The sequence below is a fragment of the Tenrec ecaudatus genome, chromosome 14, assembly GCF_050624435.1.
Source record: "Tenrec ecaudatus isolate mTenEca1 chromosome 14, mTenEca1.hap1, whole genome shotgun sequence".
In the NCBI taxonomy this organism is placed as follows: Eukaryota; Metazoa; Chordata; class Mammalia; order Afrosoricida; family Tenrecidae; genus Tenrec; species Tenrec ecaudatus.
The window spans coordinates 110,040,761-110,061,857 of NC_134543.1; the positions used below are offsets into that span (position 1 = coordinate 110,040,761).

Genomic DNA, 21,097 nt, shown 5'->3' on the forward strand with positions numbered 1-21,097 from the left:
TGAGTTTATGCCAAACAAACCAAGTTTAAGTAGGTACTGTGAGTAACGGATGGCTAGAGACAAGTTCTCCCAATAATATGGTGGCCTTAAATTCATTGGGGTACCTGGAGAAAAGGTAAATAAAAGATACTTTGGTGCCATGAAAAACAAATGTGTTGAGGTGAAGGCTAATATATTTTTAGCACAGTTCAAGTATACATCTTCCCAAATTACTAGAACTTTGCAACAAGCTTACAGAAATGCTGCCCCACACAAAACAACAGGTTGTTTTGTTTTGTTTTGTTTAGATGGATCAAGCATTTTAAGGAAGACATCAAAGATGAAGTCAGGGCAGAAAAGGCATCTTAGATCTTGAAGTCTAGACTCTACTAAGTCAGGTTTATTAAATATCAGCTCTAGATGTGGGGGGAAAGTCATCTTAGAAGGTTATGGAGACTGTTTTTTTTATTTTCTGAAAGAGGAGTCTAGATACAATTTCTAGAAGGGCAGAGGATGATCACAGAGACTTATTAGGAAGAAAATTTCAAAAGAAGTTCTCAAAAAAACTGAAAACTGCTTTGGTGAGGAAAAAATAGCTAGGAAAGTGGGGCCAAGATTATTTTTTGTTCCGTTTTTACCACCCTGACAATATACTTGCTCATTCTCCAAGGGTCTCAAGGACTGGCTGATGAGAGTCCCGCTGGGAAATGTCACCCCCATCCACCCTACAGCCCTCGTCTTGTCCCTTCAGATTTCTTTTTGTCCCCAAGATTCAGAGACCATTGGAAGGAATGCACTCTGAATCCCATGGAGGATGCCCAAACTGGTTTGGACATGTGTAAACTGAAGAGTGCCGAATTCTTCAGGAAAGGGTTAGAGAGATGGAAGCACTATATTCAGTGTATAGACCTCGATGGAAGACATGTCAGGAATCAATAGCCTCGCCTTTTGATATTCTTGTTTAATAACGTTTTCTATGACTTCATGACATGACTGTTTTACTTTCCTTCATACAATAATGTTGTCCCATGGTTTCTTAGAAGCTAAACTAAAAGGGGGGGGGGGGAGTTGGAGTTTTGCTCATTCTCAAGTTCTAATAAAGCAGTATGTTATCATTTATTAGCACTATAATCTCACTCCGCTCCACCCCCACCCCCATCTATCAGTTTGCTGTACTGTGGTAGCATCTATGCTGCTGTGGTGTTGGAAGCTATGCCACCGGCATATCAAATGCCAACGGGGTCACCCACAGGCTTTGGTGGAGTTTCCAGACTAAAACGGAGGGTCTGGCCATCCACTTCCAAAAATTAGCCAATGCACACCATACAGATCACAACAGCACATTATCCAACTCATTGACTTTGGACATGTTACCAGAAGGATCAATGCATACAGAAGGGCTTCATGTTTGGTACAGAAGAAGCCAACAAGAGCATGGAAGATGAACAGTGAGGTGGATCAGCGCAGTAATCACAAGGCTGAACTACAAACTTCTGACAATGGTGACGAGGATGGGGTAACAGCCACTTCATTCGATAACATTACTACAGACACTGTATAGAGAGTTCCACAAGTCAGAGTCGATCAATAGCGGTTAACAACAATGAAAATAAGCTTATTCTTGGTTGCAGATGGACATTGAGCTTCATCTCAAGTACTCCCTCCACAAAAGAACACGTTGTTCTAATAATCCGGCATTCTGTGATGCTCACCTTCCCAACAAGATCCATGAAGACAAAGCAGGTACATAAGCAAATGTGGGGAAGAAAGCTGATGGTGCCCAGCTATCAAGATATAGCATCTGGGGTCTTCGAGGCTTAAAGATAAACAAGCAGCCATCTATCTGAGAAGCAACAAACTCCACATGGAAGAAGCACACCAGCCTGTGTGATCATGAAGTGTTGATGGGATCAGGTATCAAAGATCCAGAACAAAATCATACCCAATGTGACTGTGTATGTGTGTGTGTGTGTGTGTGTGTGTGTGTGTGTGAGTGTGGAGTGTAGATCCAAACCCCATCTATAGACAATCAGACATCCCCTCACAGAAGGGTCACAAGAAAGAGATGAGCCAGTCAGGGTGCAGTATAGCACCAATGAAACACACAACTTTCCTCTAGTTCTTTAATGCTTCCTTCCCCCCACTACCATGACGTCAATACTACCTTACAAATCGGATTAGACCAGAACATGCACACTGCTACAGATAAGAGCCTGAAACACAGGGAATCGAGGATAAATAAATCCCTCAGGGCCAACAATGAGAATAGAGATACAGGAGGATAAGGGGAAGGTGTGGGGAGCAAAGAGGAATCAATCCCAAAGATCAACATATAATCCCCTCCCAGGAGGACAAACAACAGAAAAATGGGTGAAGGATGATAGAGGATGATATAAAATGAAAATAATAATCTACAACTTAACTAGGGTTCATGAGGGAGGGTGGGGGGGTATGGGAAAATGAGGAGCTGATATCAAGGACTCAAGTAGAAAGAAAATGCTTTGAAAATGATGGCAGTGATTCACTCACTCCACTCACTCACTCACTCCACTCACTCCACTCACTCACTCACTCCACTCACTCCACTCACTCACTCCACTCACTCCACTCACTCACTCCACTCACTCACTCACTCTCTCACTCACTCACTCACTCACTCACTCCACTCACTCACTCACTCACTCCACTCACTCTCTCACTCACTCACTCACTCACTCACTCCACTAAAAAAAAAAAAAGATGGTGGTGGCATATGTACAAGAGTGCTTGACACACTGGATGAATGTATGGATTATGATAAGAGATGTAAGAGCCCCCAATAAAACTATTTAATAAAAAAAGAAAGAAAATGATGATGGCAACATATGTACAAATGGGCTTGACACGGTGGATGCATTATGGATTGTGGTAAGAGCTGTATGGGCCCCCAATAAAATGATTTTTTAAAAGAAATTTTAAAAAAAGAAAATAATCTTATTTAGCATCTTTTTATGTGGGATGGTAGGCAAGTTAGGAGCCATGATCTTATCATTAATCTAACAGAATATGCAGACACAACATCCACCGTAGCATTTTCCATTCTAAGGTCACACCTCGAAAACATAGAGAAGCATCCTCAATGAGGACTAAGCCAATTGAACTTGATGTAATGTAGAACTAAACCTAAAAACTCAGAGGAACGTCCATAAAGACCCACCACCTCACTGTAGCAGATCGTCTTCAACGGCGGGCCCCAGCAAGTCCTACCTCCCCAGATACGCATATGGCTCCCCACTTCAAGAGCTGATAGGCCAGGCCCTTGTCTCGGAGAAAGACCTGCACCAAAGGGTGACTGTGGGGTTGCTGTTGTTTTAGCTGCAGTGGAGTCCTTTCTGACCCACAGTGACCCTCCGTAGAACAGAACGAAACACTGTCTGGTCCTGTGTCATGCACACAAGCACTATTTTGAGCCCATACTTGCAGCCACCGTATCAATTCATCTCCTTGTTGGTCTCCCTCTTTTCTGCTGACCGTCTGGTGTCCTTCTCCAGGGACTGGTCTCTCTCTTAATAACATGCCCACAGTACATGAGATCAAGTCTCACCACCCTCCCTTCTAAAGGGCAGTCTCGCTAGACTGCTTCCAAGACAGACTGTTCTTCGGTCTGTCCATAGCACTTTCTTGGTCAAATCCATAACTCAAAGGCATCAATTCTTCCTTAGTAATTATCTAACTTTCACATGCATGTGAGGCGACTGAAAATACCATAGCTTGTGTCAGGCACACGTTAGTCTTCAAAGTGACATCTTCGATCTTCAACACTTTAAATTCGAGGTCTTGAGCAGCTGATCTGCCCAACGCATGGAAGGGACGTTGGGCTTAAACTGGAAGATCTTGGAGCTTCTACTTCTGTGCTCCTATGTTGGCTGTGCTGCTGGAGAGATCATATGGCGAAAACATATGAGCAGGGTGATGAGCTGAAGCGCAGAGGGGGCAACCCAGGCAACAATGGGCACAGAGATCGCAGACAGATGAGTCCACTCAAGCCATTCCAGCTCCCCAGCCTTTCAAGTGGGGACATGGCCCGCCTCTGGGAAGTATGTGTCAAGAGACTGATGCATGAGCTCCTGCGCCAACAGATGCTCAGCCTCCACGAGACCGGGTTCTTGCACCTGAGGCTCAGTTTCCCCATTCGAAAAACCTCACTCCATGGCACTGCTCCTGGGGACAGGCCCACGCAGGAGAAGGCAGGGGAGAGAACAGTAAAATCTGGAAGGGCCTGAGCTGAGCCAGACAACTGGCTCTTTGTTTCCTTTATTCCCTCCTCCGTCTGTCCATTTAGATAAACCACACCAAAGGGAAAAGGGCTGCAGGCGCCAGTCCAGGGACACAGCCCCAGATATATACAGGAAGAAGGCCTATTGCTCATGCCAGCGCCAACGGAATTGTGAAGAACAGAGACAAGATTCCCTGCAGTTCCTGCCGAAATTTCTGCCCCATGGGGTCATGAGACACAGGAAAATGATCATTGCTTTAAAAAAAATTAAGTTTGGGGTACTTGGTTACTCAGCAACAACTTAACCAAAAACACTCTCCAGTGAACATGGCGTGTTTCATTGTAGTATGGAGACTATGAACGATCTCGGTTTTACGTAGTTTCTCATAAATGGTGCGTAAGAAGCACTGAGAATCCAATGGATCACAAGGATCTGACCCATACCTGGTCCCCAGGATGGCTCAGGACTGGGCAGCACATCCTTTTTATTGGACCTGGGGTCACGATGAGTCAATAGCTGCTAACAAGCAACCACAACCTTTTATGTATAAATTATAGTGCCTATGGAGGGAGAGAGTGTTGGCTTATCTAATTTTCATTTTCTAGTTTTTCTCAGAAAATCCCAGTTTGACTTAGTCCATCTCCTACCACAGAGGACGATAGTCCATTCCCCTAGTTCCTAGGATTATTCTGCCTTGTCTTAAGGGTTATCCCCTCCAGTAGATTTGCCAGGGATTGATTCATAATAAGCAAGAGATTATTCTGATCAACACAGTTAAGGACAAAATTTGCCCAAGGCTCTGGGAAAAGTCCTTCCTCAGTCTTAAAACAATACCCTGAGAAACCACGCTCGCTGGGTATAAGAATGGTGTGGGGCTGTGTTGACCTCTTTTACTTTATAGTAAGGAAAGAGACTCAGATGCAGTATCAGCCAAAGTCAATTCTTATCAGGTGGATGTCAGACATAAGACCATCCTGCAACCTCCTTATCAATTCTGACACCCATGGCATGCTCCTTACTTTTCTGCTCCATTCCACAACTCATCCCCACGGCCTCACAGAACTCACCGACCCTCGAATTTATGAGATTTATAAAGTAGTTAACAGATTACAATTCAGGATCAAAAAGGTTCATTTTACAGTTCTTTGGTCAGGTCAACCTCTTCGCAGCCATGTCCCCAAACCACACCTCTCTCCGGTCCAATCATCTAGCTCATTGACCGATGTCCTGCTCAGACAACGTAGAAAGCTCTTAGAACTGTCCCAAAGACAGGCCACCCTTCCATAATCCTCAGCTCAAAGGCACTCAGCTCTAGTCCCCTGAGTCAATAATCTAGGTGCTTCAAAAGAACATTTTCTTTTCATTGTGTTAAGCAATTAAGACAGAATGTACTTGAAAAACACAATATTTGTGTAACTTTGAAATAGAACATGTTACTTGTGAGATAATATAATTGTAAAGAAAATGTCTGTTTCACACACAACCAAAACCTCTTTCCCATTTTCAGAAAGCTTTTTCCTTTTTTCTTAAGTGCCAATGTTCACGATGAACGTTCCCATCATCCATAGGAAACAAAGCTGTCAGCCACTGGACAACAGAATCTGAGCACTGCACATGAACCTAAGTGGAGGCTATTTAATACTGCTGTCACTCACACTCTCTCCTTTAGTGTAAACCAGCTCTCTCAGCTTCTTTGGCCATGCAGGGCTTCTCTGGGTGCTTGGAAGTTGGGATTCTCTCAGTACTGACGATACAACTCCTCAGGGCAGGCTCCATTCAGTGTCTTCAAGACAGGCTTCACTTGGGCCTGCTGTCCTCACCAGCAGCTGCCATGTGACCTCTTCCACGGTTTCTTTCTTTCTTTATTCTCTCTTTTGACAGATGAGAGAACTGGGTTCCATAGAAGTGAATTTACTGGCTTAAGGTAGTGCTTTTTATTAGCTACAAAGCTACAATTAGAACCATGATTTCCTTATCCAGACTCAACTTGCCAAAAGCTGAATTCATTTTCTCCCTTGCCCCAGCCACCTGTACCTCCCTCCTGTGATGCTCCTGGCCTGTCCTGGGCAATGTGCCCACACGGTGGTTCTACATTGCCTCCCATTCGTGCCATCTTTCTCTGACAACCACGCTCCCAGGTTACTCTGATAGCCTTCCTTCTGCTCAGAGCACTGGTTCATCTGAGAGAGACTCTCTTCCCTCCCACCTCTGCTCATGGCCGCTCTGTTTCTCCAGTATCTAAGACAGGAAGGAGGGACGCATCGGCATGCCTCTTCTCTCCACCTCCCAAACCCAATGGAGCAGGTACTGCCCATGGTACTTCGCAAATGATCTTGTCCGCAGCATCACCGCTCTCACCTTGAAATCCATACGAACTTCCCAAACCTCTCCCACTATGGACACCCCACCCTCTGAGCCATCCACTCCTCCCACCTCCCGCAGAGTGGAAAGATCTCATGTTCCCATCTTGGAATGTGTGAGGTGCCCCTCTCCTCACCGTCTGAGACCATCAGATAGCAGCTCCATGTTTCCTTCCCTCCCTCCCATATCCCGACAATGCCATTAGCTATGCAGGGCCCACAAGGTCATGCACAGCAGAGACAAACGGCAAGGTGCTCCTGAGAGCCCTGCCCAATGGCACTCGGTCCCCGGGGATCCCCAGCACTTCATATTCTTCTCATGGCTCTTCTCCCCAAGGTGTCCTCTAGAGCTCTCCTCTCCACCTTCCACCCTCCAGTTTGCATCATTAAGCTTTCCAAGTAAATCGATCAAAACTGGTCCGAGACAATCAACTGAATATCACTTACTGACCATTTGCCATGTGCCCAGTCCCTAGAGATAGAGAGTAAATCAAGCACATAGGATCCCTACCTCGAAGAAGCTCTCAGTCCTCGTGGTCACCTATCACGTACACCAGACCCAAACTCACCGCCACTGGGTGAATTCCAGCCCGCAGCAACCCTGACGGGCAGATGGAAACTGCTCCAGAGGGTCTCCGAGCCGATGAAGATTCATGGCAGCGGTTTGCCTCACCTTTCTCCTGTGGAGCAGCTGGTGCGTCCCAACTGTGGGCCTTTCAGGTGAGGCACCTAATACTTAACCCTTTGTGCCACCAAGGCTTCGTGTCCCATAGACATGGGATTGCCAGACGTTTCTGTAAAGGGCCAAGCAATAACTATTTCGACTTTGTGGGCCACGCGGCCTCTGTTATAACTGCACCACTCTGCCATCATGATGCAAAGGAGTCTCAGGGAGCACAGAAACAAAGGGGTGCTCTGCTGAGGCCGGTCCCTGGGGGTGCTGTCCCACACCTTGTTGGACTTCCCAATCTTAATTCCGCTCTGACGCTTCCCTTGCATTAGCCCTGCACACCTTCAGTCAATGCGGAGGTAAGAGCGGGACTCTGGGGAAATGCTTCCTTTCTCATTCAGAGTATATGGACGGAAGAGAGACACGTCACCGTAATGAAATGTATGATAAAGAGGAGGCCTTAGAAGTCTCCATTATAAAGCCAGATCTCCAAAATCTGCCTCTTACTAGTTTAGATCCCTGAAATAATTACTTAAACTCACCGCCCATCAATTTCCTTGTCTGTTAAATACGTTTCCCTCATAACGGAGTTCTATATTGGGTATTTTTTAATTCGTTGCATTTTATTTCATTAATTATAATCGTTTTGTTTTGTTGATCCCCTCCTCAAAGAATTCTGTACTCTTCAATCTACAATACGTCCACATGGCAGTTTGGGGGTCTGCAAGGGACTCAAATCCTGTTCCTTTTCAATGTTGTGTGAGTTTGGAGAACAAAAAGAAGGCTGATGGGCAAAGATAGGGGCTGTAGAGGAGACGGAGTAAGGTTTCCCAAGGAGACGCTCAGAGCACAGTCCTTGCTGCCCCGGAAGAAGGACTCATTACATTGTTGTGATGGGGAAAAATCCGTTGGCACAATTTTGCTGGCTTTTTCTCCCCAATGTAATTCTCAATTTCCTTAAAAGTTGCTGATAGCACCCTAAAATTAGCCCATGTCCTTTGAGGACAATCTATCAAACTTACCCCTTGGGGATCTCAAAAATAATCTCCATCAACTTCTGAGGTGGCCTCTCTCCCTAAATAGTCCAAATGATGCCCTTAGAAGCCACTATTTTGATTGGATTTTTTTCCCTAACAGTAATTTACATATCATACAATAGCTCGATCATTCAAGCATATCAAGGGCCAGTGCAGAATCACTACCACATCAGTCTTAGAGCATCACCACCCCCCCATTGTTGAATCACCTTTAAAATGAGTTATGTAATTACAATCAGTTTTACTGCATCTGCCCCCTCCCACCTTTATTATTGACTCCTGAAACCTCCTATCCTTCCCTATTGCCCATCCCCCACCTCTACAGCCCCTTGTATATCTTATTCCTTCTCATTATACATCCACTCCTCCTGTGCTTCGCAGCTGGGAAACCCAACAGAAAACAATCAAAACAAAACCGCCCTAAGGCGGGAAGGCTAAAATCATAAGAGTATAAAGAAAAAAAAATCAAATAATGCATAAGAAGGAAAAGACCCCCCAACAACATTCAAAAAATCCAGGAAGGAAATTTAAGTAAGAGATATTCTGCCCAGTACGAATTCAGGTTGTGTCTATAGGGGAGGGGGGTGTCAGCTGACCAAGTATCGAGTTCGATACAGCATAATCAAGATTACAGTGGTCTCAACCCAAAAGAGGCTGTTCAGGACTCTTCCCTTTAGTTAGAACAGACCTGCCAGAGCTCAGACTGATACTCTGCAGATGGAATTTTGGGCACCCACTGCCTTCTACAAACTGGGTATCCATAATATTAACTCTCATACGTTTCTCTTCACCATATTCGAATTTTGTAATTGCCATCTTTGGATCACACAAACTGGTGTGCTTCTTCCATGTGGACTTGGCTGACTCAAGTAGAGAGCTGCTTGTTTGAATACAAGCCTTTAAGACCCAGGCACTATTCTGATTGGTAGCCAGGCACCATCTACTTTCTACACCACACTTTGCTGTAGCACCCTTATCTTCAATGATCATTTCTTGAGGGTGCGTTTCCAGCAGAGCCATGATGCAAGAACTAATTTTTCTTAAGTTGGGGCTAGGATTTAGTGGGAACCCAAATGAAACTAAGGTGCCTTCGACTCCAGGCAATGAGTCTGAATGCAATTAAAGGAACGCTGGTGGTGTAGTGATTATGCATTGGGCTGCGCACCTCACAGTCAACGGTTCAAAACCACCAGCTGCTCTTTGAAAGAAAAAGGAGGCTTTCTACTCCCATCAAGCTTAAGTCTCAGAAACTCACAATGGCAGTTCTACCTTGTCCTGTAGGGACATCATGAGTTGGCATCAACTCAATGGCAGTGAGTTTGGTTTGGTTTAACGAGACAAGTAAGTATATGACTGAGAGCGAGAACTTGTCTATAGCCTTCCATTGATCACAGAGACACGCTTAAACATACTTGTTTTGGATTAAGCTCATGTGTGTATGAACTGGAACCCTAGCAGGAATACATTTTAACTTATCCCCAAGATTCTCGGGTCCTGACATTGTATGACTCATTCTGTGTTTGATCATGACAGCAGAAATGATAGAGAAAGCATTTTCACACTAGTTATCACGGATTTGTACCCTAGCTCTCCACTCGCTGTCACCAAGACTAGTCTGATGTCTGTCGACTCTGTTGGACATAGAAAAAAGCCCCTGTGGGTTTCTGAGACTGTCAATCTGTACAGGAGGAGAAAGCCTCATCTTTCTCCCTCAGATCAGCTAAGTGGTTTCGAACTGCTGCCCTTGTAGTTGGCATCACAACTTATAACCCACTACACCAGCAAGACTCCATGTTGTACCCTAGCACACAAAAATATTAAGAAATTTGTTATTGAATTTTACCAATGGTTAGAGTTCTGCATTCTGGCCCAGTGGTGTGAAGAGGGGAAAAAAATAACAAAAAATCGGTGTAGACATTTTAATGTTTAGAATTTGTCTTTAAATTTTTCACTTCTGTGAGCCTCAACTTCGGTACAGCTACAGTTCTGTTGTAAAATGAGGCTAATAAAAAGACCCGCTTTAGAGAAATGGCGTGAAGGTTAACGGAGTTCGCTAACTATCAATGTAAAACACAACAGAGACCAGCATCTACGTGTTAGCAGCCATGCCTACTCTTGCTATCATTTACTTATCCTAAATAGGAGACCCCCCTAAGGAGCTTTGAGGGATTCCAGGTGACCCATTGGATTGCTACACACAATGCCCACGGGTGGAAGCCCCCAGCCACGGTAGGGGTGAAGAATGTGACTTTCTGTTCACATAAGGGTTCACAGCCTCAGAAACCCACTGGAAGAGTTCTACTCTGTCCCAATCAGTATCGATTCAAATAGTAGTTGAGTTTGGGGTTTTGTTTATTTTTAAGACTCCCCTACCTACCTACTAAATTCTAAGAACTTCCAGGCTGGGGGCTGTAGTACCCCTGGCCTTCTACAGAGTCAAATTCAGACTGGCATTCTATCGATGCTTACGGAAGAAATGAACTCTTTGAAGCCTCATCTCATGGCAAGTTATTGCTAAAGCCCTTAGAATGAATACTGGTCTTTGATGACTTTCAAGATCATGGAGAAGTCAACGAGAAGCTCTCCTGAGCCTCAAGAATAACCCGTTGGTTTTCAGTTGACATGGACTCATGTCATGATGCCCGGTATATCAGAATTGAACTGTGCTCCATAGGGTTTCCAGTGGCTAATGTTTAGAAGGAGGTCCCCAGGTCTTCCTTTAAACTACCTCTGACAACACTCAACATCCAACCTTTGGTTGGGGGCTTAACGATTTGCAACACCCCGGGACTCTGGGGCATCACTCAGGGCTGGTGCAGACATGGCATTTTCAAGCTAAAAGGGAAAGTGAAAATATTAACATTCTTAAGACTAGTTGTTTTCTTACTGTGAATCATAATATTACTAATAGAGTAACACACTAGTACTTTCTTTACCATTTTGGCTCATTAGAATCATTGGCAGAATGCTACCACCATCTTAAATTTGTGCTACACAAAGCAACAGAGGAAATTTTTAATATTCTTTCAAATTTCAAATAAGCATGGAGGGATACCTATGTTCCATGTTTCATCAGCCCTCACCTCATTTCACGGTAGGTCCAGCCTATAGTCCCATTAATTTGTACTGCCCGTTTGGGGGGAAAGCCTCTATCTCCTAAATGTTATAAAATTCATTAAAAAGTATTTTGTCCATCATCTCTGTCCTAAATATGAAAGTGCTGGAAGTGACGTAAGAAGACAAGAGTATCAGTGGAGACACAGTGCAAGAATTATACCCAGTCTGACAGCCCCAACACTGGGCCAAAACCTGAAGGGAGCACCACAGAGCAGAAAGGGAAGCAAACCAATGAAGTCCTTGAGGAATCCCCAAAACAGACTTCAGGCTCAGAGGGAAGGGTTTAACAGCTCATCAGACTCTATTGTAAAACACACATAAGGGTCAGCTAACAGGCCTGGAACTATTTATAGTCTCTATCTATCTATCTACCTATCTATCTATCTATCTATCTATCTATCTATCTATCTATCTATCTATAACTCTCTCTCTGTTTATCCATGTCTATCTATATAAGATAGGCAAAATAAACAATCAAGAGGAGAAACCAGTACCAACAGTTAGAGGGAAGAGGAGGAGGTGGGGGAAGAGAAGCAGGGAGCCAACAAACCCAGGGACAAAGAAACAAGAAGAGATCTAAAATCGATGGCAAGGAGACTGTAGAACGCCTGGTGGGGTTTGATCAACTACAATGTAGCCAAGAGGAATTACTGAATGCCAAACGAAGGCCGAACCTGATGGTGGGACAGGAGGAGAGTAAAAGGAAATAGAAGAAAGAACTGGGAGGCAAAAGATAGTTTGTAGAGGTATAATTATAGATGTGTACATATATTAATATATAACGATAGGGATATAGGTCTCTGTACATATATTTATATGTTAAATATCAAGGTAGCAGATGGACATTGGACCTCTACTCAAGTCCTCCCTCAACACAAGAATACTTTGTTCTAATAACCTGGCATTCTGTGATGCTCACCTTCCTGACAAGATCACTAAAGTTAAAAATGGGTGCGTAAGCAAATGTAATGAAGAAAGCTGATGGTGCCCGGCTTTTAGAAGATGTAGTGTCTGGAATCTTAAAGGCTTGAAGTTAAACAAGCGGTCATCTATCAGGGAAGCAACAAAGCCAACATGGAAGAAGCATGCAGCCTTTATGATCATAAGGTTTTGACAGGAACAGTTATCAGGCATCAGAAGACCCCAAACCAATAATTATATCAATGTGAATGAAGAGGTTCAGAGTGGAGAAACATCTGTAGACAATTGGACATCCCCTCACAGAAGGGTCACAGGGAAGGAACAAGCCAGCCAGCATGAAGTATAGCATCAACAAAACATACAACAGTCCTCTGGTTGTTCAATGCTTCCTCCCCATGACCATCACCACCATCATGACCCCAGTTCTACCTCACAAATCCAGCTAGACTAGAGCATGTACACTGATACAGGTAAGAGCTCTCGACACACAGAATCCAGGACAGATAAACCCCTCAAGAACAGTAATGGGAGTAGAGATACCACGAGGGTAGGGAAAAGGTAGGGGGAGAAAGGGGAACCGATCGCAATGTCCAATCTATAACACACACACACACACACACACCTTGAGGGGGATGAACAACAGAAACATGGGTGAAAGGAGACAGCAAGTGGCATACAATATGAAAATAGTAATAATTTATCATTTATCAAGGGTACGCCAGGGTGGAAGGGTGGGGAGGGAAGGGAAAAAGAGGAGCTGATACCAAGGGCTCAAGTAGAAAGGAAATGTTTAGGAAATGATGATGGCAACCTATGTACAAATGTGCTTGATACAATGGATGCATGGGTCGTTATAAGAGCTGTGAGAGCCCCCAATGAAATGATTTATTAAAAAGAAGATAAAGCATCTTCCAGTGCCCCCACTATGTTGACTTAGTCTTTCAAGTAAGTACAGAGATAAGTAGGCCACTGCAGAACGCTTTTCCCGCCATTGGATTATTAACCCATTTGACTTCTTAAAGTCCCTTTTGTGAAGGAAATGGACTCCATAAGGTCTACAAAACATTGTCGGTGTGTTCTGCTAACGTTCTTCATTTTAATAACAGACATCTGTGTAATTAATCCTTCAGAGTTTGCCCTCGCATAAGCCACTCTGCGGACAAACTGTTCCGGGTGTATTTTTCTAGTTACAAGACCTCTGGGGAGAAAAAGCACACACCAATAAACACAGGCCAAATGCAATCGCACACATGGGGACAAACTGTATGAAATCAACTGGTCTTATAAGTCTATAAACCAGGCAACCAGGCCAGACGTTCTCAGTCATTCTTATCAGAGATTTAGGAAAGGGGGTATCACTATGAAGAAATGTTCCCTTTGAAACCGTGCTATTTCCTTATATGGGAGCTGAAGCCATAAGGCAATCATAAATAAATGATGCATAACTAGGGCTGTTCCGGGTTCTTCTTTCTTTATTTTTTTTAAAGATTGGACTGTTTCCCATCCTTTTTAGCCTAATCCCAGAAGTTCAGAGCTGATCCGAGAAAATTTCTCATGAACTGAAATTCAGACAAACTCGGGATGTTTCTTCCTCCTAATCATTCTAAAGGAGCCCTGGTGAGGCACTGAAGACATGAGTTGGGCTACTAAGCCCAAGTTCACAGGTTCTAACTCATCAACCACTCCAAGCGAGAGCAATGAGGCTTTCTACTCCCACAAAGATTTACAGCCTTGATTGTAAATAATTAATAAAACCCAAGACCAGAGGAAGGAATCGGATTAGAGCTTAATTCTGAGCACCTGGTTTGCAGAGGGCTCGAGGTGGCAGAGGAGACCCAAAATCAATGTGTAGAGTGCCTGGGAAATCCCCTCTGACCACTGACCATTGACCAACAACGTGAACAGCCTTGTTATCAGACACTGCACTGGAATGTGGATTCATGGTTAAAGAGGAACACACTAACATATGTTCTCCCTTTTATTCCCCTTTAACTGTGTTCTAATTTTTACTGTTTTCTGCTTTCTTTTGGATTAAGGTGTTTCTCTGTTCTATTTTGTTATTTTTGCTGGGTTTGGGGTTGGTTGGTTGGTTGGTTGGTTGATTTTGTTGTTTTTGTGGGGTGGGGGGTTCTTTATATGAACTCCAGGGTAGGTAAATCTATAGAGACAGTAATTGGATTGATAGTTTCTTAGGGCTATAGCAAGGGAGGTTGGGGAGAAATTCAAAACTAACAAGTACAAGAATAGAGAAAATGTTATACAATGTATTGTGATGGTAACGGTAGAATTTTTTGATGTTCAAACCATTGAATTGTATGCTATGTGAATTATGTCAATTTTGTTTTAAATGAAGATCTCCACCCTTGGAAGCCCACAGGGGCTGTTCCACTCAGCCCCATAGGGTTGTTGAGTTGGAATCAGAATCGAGTCTGCGGCCCTGAGTTTGGTTTGGTTTTATTCCTGTCATACATGTTCAGTAATGCCCAGGCAAAGAAAAACAACTACACGTTTATTATGTGAAAGGTCTTAGAACTTTGCAATTTTTCATGTTAAAATAGAGCAAAATCCAAGTTCTGCAGAGTGAATGGGGACAATGCTCATTCTACTAGATAGTGGGGAGCCAAAAAGAAAAGAAAAGAGGTTGAAGTCGCCACAACCAGCTGAGAGGAAAGGGCAAGAAGACAAGCTAGGCGAGGACAGACCAGGCAGGGTCCTACTTTGTGAAGACAGTGTACTGACAAGAAAGGAATATACAAGGGGGTACCCTCTGCCCCCCCCAAAAAAACACAGATAAAAGCTCCACTGGGAGGAGCGTTAGCGTTTGTAGTATGAATTTTTCCCTCTAGGGGAGCATCCAGCAACTCTCTCAGAGTTAGTGCACCCAGTGACATCACCTGGGAAAGTTCTCTTTGGTCACAGTGAAATTTTTCATAGAAGCAGTTTCACTCAAACCTCATTTTTTTTTCCCTTTGTTGATGGCTGATTTAAGGGAACAGCATGTAGCTGTGTGTTTTGTTTTGTTTCCTGTTCAGGAAAAATGCTACAGAAACTGTTGTAATTTTGAACAGAGCTATGGGGAAAGCTCAAATGTACGAGTGGTTTTCTCATTTCAAAAAGGTGAAATGTCAAATGATGATCAACCTCATTCTGGATGTGCATCAACTTCCCAATCAGATGAAAATGTCGACCCATAGTGCATTTGAAACTCGTTTCACCAAGTCAGACTGTTAATCAAGCTTTCTATTTAGAGGCTCTAAAAGATTGCATAACAGTGTGCAACAAGAAAGGCCTCATTTGTGGCAGACGGGAGACTGGTTTTGCTACCACAACAATGCACCTGCACATGCAGCCATCTCAGTGCACCAGTTTTGGGCAAAAAACAGCATGCCTCTCTTGCCTCACACACCTTACTCACCTGACCTCACTCTGTGCGACTTCCTTTTGTTTCTACAAATGAAGGGGGACATGAAAGGACAATGGTTTGATGACATAGAAGAGGTGAACAAAAAAAAAAAAAAAAGGAGGTGTCAGCCATCCAAACAGATGAGTTTGAAAAATGTTTCTGGGAATGGAATTGCAGATTTGACAAATGCATTGAGTGTAATGGAGAGAACTTTGAAGGTGGTAAGTTTGTTTTGCAAAAACATTCAAATACATAGCTTTGGGGGGGAAAATCTGTTGTCGGGGGAGGGGGGTGGTACCCTCTCGTACATCCCCAAAAGAATACCCAAGCAAATGTCATAGCCACCTGTCACATCAGAGAAGCGATAACAAGAAGCCAGTGTTACTGGGGGAGACCAGACCAGGGCATAGGATCCCAGGTGGCAAATTGGTTATACATTGGACTGCTAACTGCAAGGTCAGGAGTTCTAAACCACCAGCCCCTATGTTGGGAAAATATGGGGCTTTCTACTCCTGACAAGAGGTAAAGAGTTAACTGTCTGAGAAATCCACAGGGGGCAGCAGTTGTACCCAGTCCCACAGGGTGGCTCTGAGTTGGACCTGAGTTTAGTTTGGATTGTTGAGACCAGGGCACTGGTAACTTTGAAGCACCTTTTCACTGGAGGAAATATTAGCGAGGTGCTGAAAGTCATTGCCACAAACTGGGCATCGGGTAAACTTTTGGGTTACAAATCACTTTCACTTCATAAACTGCGCATTTCCATCAAAATGGTAAACAGGTTTTACTGTCCTCAAAGAGGGTAGTTTTGAAGCTGGTAATATTTTAACTAGCAAAAATAGAAAATTTAAGCAATAACTGGAAAAATGTAATGCATAACTTCTTTTCCTGATGATTTATACAGCAGGGCAGAGTTAAAGGACTTATTCATATGAGACTGCAATGGCAATCAGCAGAGAAAATAAACTTTAAACGCTATTCACATTTAACAGCAGGATTTATGTTTGTGTAAAGCCTATGGAAAAACCTTTGATGCATTAATTTCTATTTTTATTCATTTATACTACATATAAACTTGCACATGCATACACACAGATATGTAGAGGAATACCTGTAATAGCAAAAGATCAAATATTATTTTAATACCCATCATTAAGGAGCTATTCCTGCCACATCGTGAGATTCTGGATGCCAAGAAATACATGAGGTATATCAATATGGATTGATATATGGTACATTAAGGATACATAAAGTTAAGGTTCAGAGCATTATATACAGTACATTCCATACGTTTTATATTGTATACATTATAATCGGTGTAAAGTGATATACACACATATACACTCACACATAGTATATTCCTGAGAATATACGAGACTGGTTTCTAGGTGTAATGATTGGGTAGGTGGCAAATACTTTCGATTGTGTATCCTCTGGAATCATTAGTATTATATAGAGATGCAAAGATAATCAGTTAGGAAAACTCTAATTACTAGTCTATTAACACTGTATTTCTATGTATCTCTAATAAATAGTTTGCAAGAGGGTAAAGTCGGTTGAAGTGTCCTGGTGGCACTGCAGTTAAACGCTCAGCTGCTAAATGGTGGCAGTCCAAGCCGAGAGAGCCAGAAGGCCTGGCCTTCCACTGTACTAAAGATCACATCCTAGAAAAGCCCATGAGGCAGCCCTACTGTCACACGGGGTCTCTGCCAGTCCACATCGATTAGAGAGCCACGTCAGAATTGATGTGACAACACAATCTGTGGTGTGATCCAAGTTGTGTAAGAGTGCTCTGTATAATCCTAAAAAAAATGTTAAGCCCAGCCGGAATAAATGCCAATGGGAGCAGAAGGGTGGACATCCTGTTGGGCAAGGAAATGAAGCCTATTTTTTAATTTTCACACAGGGTCTGTGTGGCTCAAGGCACCAGGCTCATTAGCGATAGCACTTACAGACGAGACGAATGTCTGGCCAGGCTGAATGCAAATACTGACTCCTCTGTGATAATTACTCACAGGATTAAGATGATCACCTTGTCTGAGTCCAGACGTTAGCTGCCTACTGGATCCTGACAATGTATACAGGGAGAACTGTTCCATCGAAGACTGGAAGCTCTGGTCTTTCCACTTCAGATCCTCAGGCCTACTCCCTGGTCTCGAACCACCAACTTTTGGGTTAGCAGTCAACCACCATTAGTCTGCTCTCAGAAGCAGATTGGGGTGTTTTGAAGCACCAACATTTGGGCTAGTAGCCAAGCATTTGCTCACTGTACCTCCCAGGGGCCCTAATCTAGAGGAGGACTCAGAGAAGCTGGGCAGTTGGGTCTTCCCAGCCCCTGGACCACAGAACACACATGACTGCATACAGACAACGAACACAGCTAAAAAGGGACACAGCCATGTCGAGCCCCCTATCCAGATGGGCGCTGTCACTCGGTCCAGATTACCAAATTACAGAACCACTCAGGAAAAGGGACCAGAAGAACCTCATAGGAACCCTCTAGATTTGGACTCTCGGGACCCATTTATCAGCCTCCTCCTGGGAGCTAAAAAGAACCGGCCGACCGACCATGTTATTGCTCCCATGGAAGCTTAAATGGAAACAATCTTAGATTTCTCTTTCACTCTGAAAAAGTACATCCCCACCCTCTTCCAATTTCGAGAACTGACAACCCTTATGCAGTCGGCCTGTCTAATCGAAATCTCTCCCCGGAAACATTTTCTGTAATAAGGACAAGGACTGCCACGGAAATGTGGTCAATTGCATGTAAATAAGAGTACACCGGCTTAAAGTCGGAAGAGACAGCCTTACTGCCACCACGAACAGGAAGCAGCGTATGAAACGATGCAGTTATTTGAACGGCCCTACTGCCCAGAAAACAGGCCATGGTTTTACATTCTGAAGGCTTTAATTTGTTGCTGTTGTTATTGTTGGGAGGCTTTAATTTAGAGGCGGCTTGGCCATTAACTCTGGGAGCCCCGGTGGCTTAGTGGTTACGCATTAGAATGCTCATTACTGACCATAAGGTCAGCAGTTCAAAACCACTAACCACTCTGCGGGGGGAGAAAGACAGCTTTCTATTTCATTAACCAAACGCTAAAACGTTACCGTTCAGAAAACCCACGGGGGGGGGCAGTTCTACACTGCCCTGTAGGGTCGCGATGACTCTGGATCCATTCCGTGGTGGCGAGCGGCCACTGTGTGAGTGTTCTGTAACCATCGGACCTTTAGAACCCTTCCTTTCCTTGCCCCTCTGCAGAGAGCGCATCTCCCAAAGTGCCCCCAGTGAAAGCACTTTCTCTCCCTCCGAACACAAGTGAAACTGGTAGAAAGAAAGGAATGACAGCTTCTACTCTCCGTTGCAGCTCCTCCCCTTCTTCAAAAAACCCTTCCCAAATTTTGCCTCCAGACTCCAATTAGCAATGACCTCTCTTCTGGGGCAGAAATCCATTAGGAGGGATTCGGAACTAGGAGGTCTGGGTCATCCCCACACCCAGCAGGTCTTGCCACAGACCTGTCTGCCTCCAGGAATTGCCCTTTTCATTTCCTGTGCATCTGGATACTCGGGAGACCTGGAAGAGAAACCCCACACCCAACGAACTGAGCCCGTTCCATTACCCTTTCAGCGCGTCGTGTCCTCCGCCACCTCTTCTCTTGGCCCGGCTGGCTCGGGGCTCCTTCACGTTCCCAGCCTCCAGATTCGCATCGGCCGCATAGCTCGTGTAGGACGCTAAGAGCACGGTAAATCCTAGGGTGATCTCCAGCAGCCCCCCTCGCCGCATGGTGCCGAGCGGCCGCGGGCTCCCGCCGCCTCTCGCTGCGCCCCGGGCGCGCCCTCCGCGCACCGCGCAGCCGGGGTCCCGCTCTGCCGCCGCCCGTTCCTGGGGCCGGGCCCCTCCCGCCTTGGCCAGGCGCTGCCTCCCGCTTCAAGCGGCCACTGCCAGCTGTAACAGAGACAAATCCCCGGAACGGGGGGAGGAGGAGAGGGGGGGACGTTAAGGACGGGAGGCCATCCAAGCCTCGAAGTCCCCATTCCCAGCGCGCAACGCCCGCGCGTTGCGCAGTTCATTTGGGTGAACCCAGACCGTTCGATCCCTAGCGGGCTGCAAACCTCCAGCCCCCTGGCAGGGTGGCTGCCGCCGCCCCTCCGGCATCCCGGGCGCAGCCCGATGGGCACCAGCCAAGCCGCCTGGTCCCGAGCAATCCTAAACCCCAGGGTGAGCTTTTGCAGCGTGTATTTTTTTGGAGGGGGTGGGGGATCGGCACGGATTGTGCGCCACGCGCGCGCTCTCAACTCCCCCAGACCCCCAGCCGGTCCTCCCCCAGCCAAGCCGCCCAGCTGGAAACCCGCCGGGCCGTCCCCGGCCGGCTTCGGGCGCTGCCACCGCCCCCCAGCATCTGACTCGGAGCCCGGCACCGGGAGCCCCGGGCCAGGAAGCTGTCAGGCAGGGCAGGGCCAGCGCCGGCCTCTCACCCCAGTCCCTGCCCTCGGCGCGAACGCAGCAGCCGCCCTGGCCGGAGCTCCAGCCCGGTGGCCGCCCGGACCCCGCTTGGGACCCCATCGGCACCCACTGGAGAGGTGGCGTTCCCGGCTCCGGAGGCGGCGGCGGCAGCAGTGGCGTCCCGAACGGTCCTGGCCGCGGCAGCCGCTGCTGGGCTCCACCCGCCGCGGTCCCAGCTGTGGCCGCCTGTCCGCCTGGGGCACCCACAGTCTCTGCGGCGGCTCCCGCGGCCCCCTCCGCTCCCCACCTCTTCAAGTATCGTCCGCGCAGCGGTTTCTCGCGAGAGAAATACTTTTTGAAAAAAAAAAAAAAGAAAGGAAAAGAAAATGACACCCCCCTTCTTCGTCCCCCTCACCCCCGCCCCATCCATCCTCCCTTTCCACTCCCCTTTTCCAGCCTGGGCTCTGGGGCCTCCCTGCGCTCGCGATTAGCACCCAGGGAGGAGGCAGGGGTGATGGGGGCTGCCTGGCCGAGGACTTGGGCTCCGGGGTGAGAAGGGGGCGTGCGGAGGATTTAGTCCACTCTGCGGCTTGGAGGGTTCGACCCAGGAGTAGCCTCGCCCTTGGTCCAGGCAGCCAGGCCGGCCAGGCTCGCGGTGCCACCTGCACCCAGAACGCACACCGGAGGAGGCCCCAGGGGTAGCTGCGCCAGAGGAAGCCGGTCCTCGCTGCCCGCGCCTCGGGGTGCCGCCTCTCGGCGCCCCCACTGCCCCGCATCTGGCAGCGGGGCGGGAGGCTGCAGGGTGAGGCTAAGCGTGCTGGCAGCGTAGTGTTTTAGAGGCTGACTTCAGGCCACCGCTGCTGAATCAGGATGCTCCTGTACTCTGAGCCCTGCTCAGGAGCCTGTGCAGTGAAT

The 21,097-nt window shown here is 46.1% G+C and overlaps 1 protein-coding gene across 2 annotated transcripts in view; it reads right to left on the reverse strand.

The window, feature by feature from the left end:
- The window catches only part of FBN1 (fibrillin 1), a 256,213-nt gene extending 235,740 nt beyond the window's left edge, over window positions 1–20,473 (reverse strand). For both annotated transcript variants that reach the window (XM_075530673.1, XM_075530672.1), the window contains exons 1-2: window positions 20,313–20,473; window positions 19,359–19,684 (exon numbers count right to left, since the gene is read on the reverse strand). In XM_075530673.1, the coding sequence (XP_075386788.1) occupies window positions 19,359–19,522 (164 nt within the window). In that variant the 5' untranslated portion in view covers window positions 19,523–19,684; window positions 20,313–20,473. The remainder of the gene's footprint in view (window positions 1–19,358; window positions 19,685–20,312) is intronic.
- Window positions 20,474–21,097: the final 624 nt, after the last annotated feature.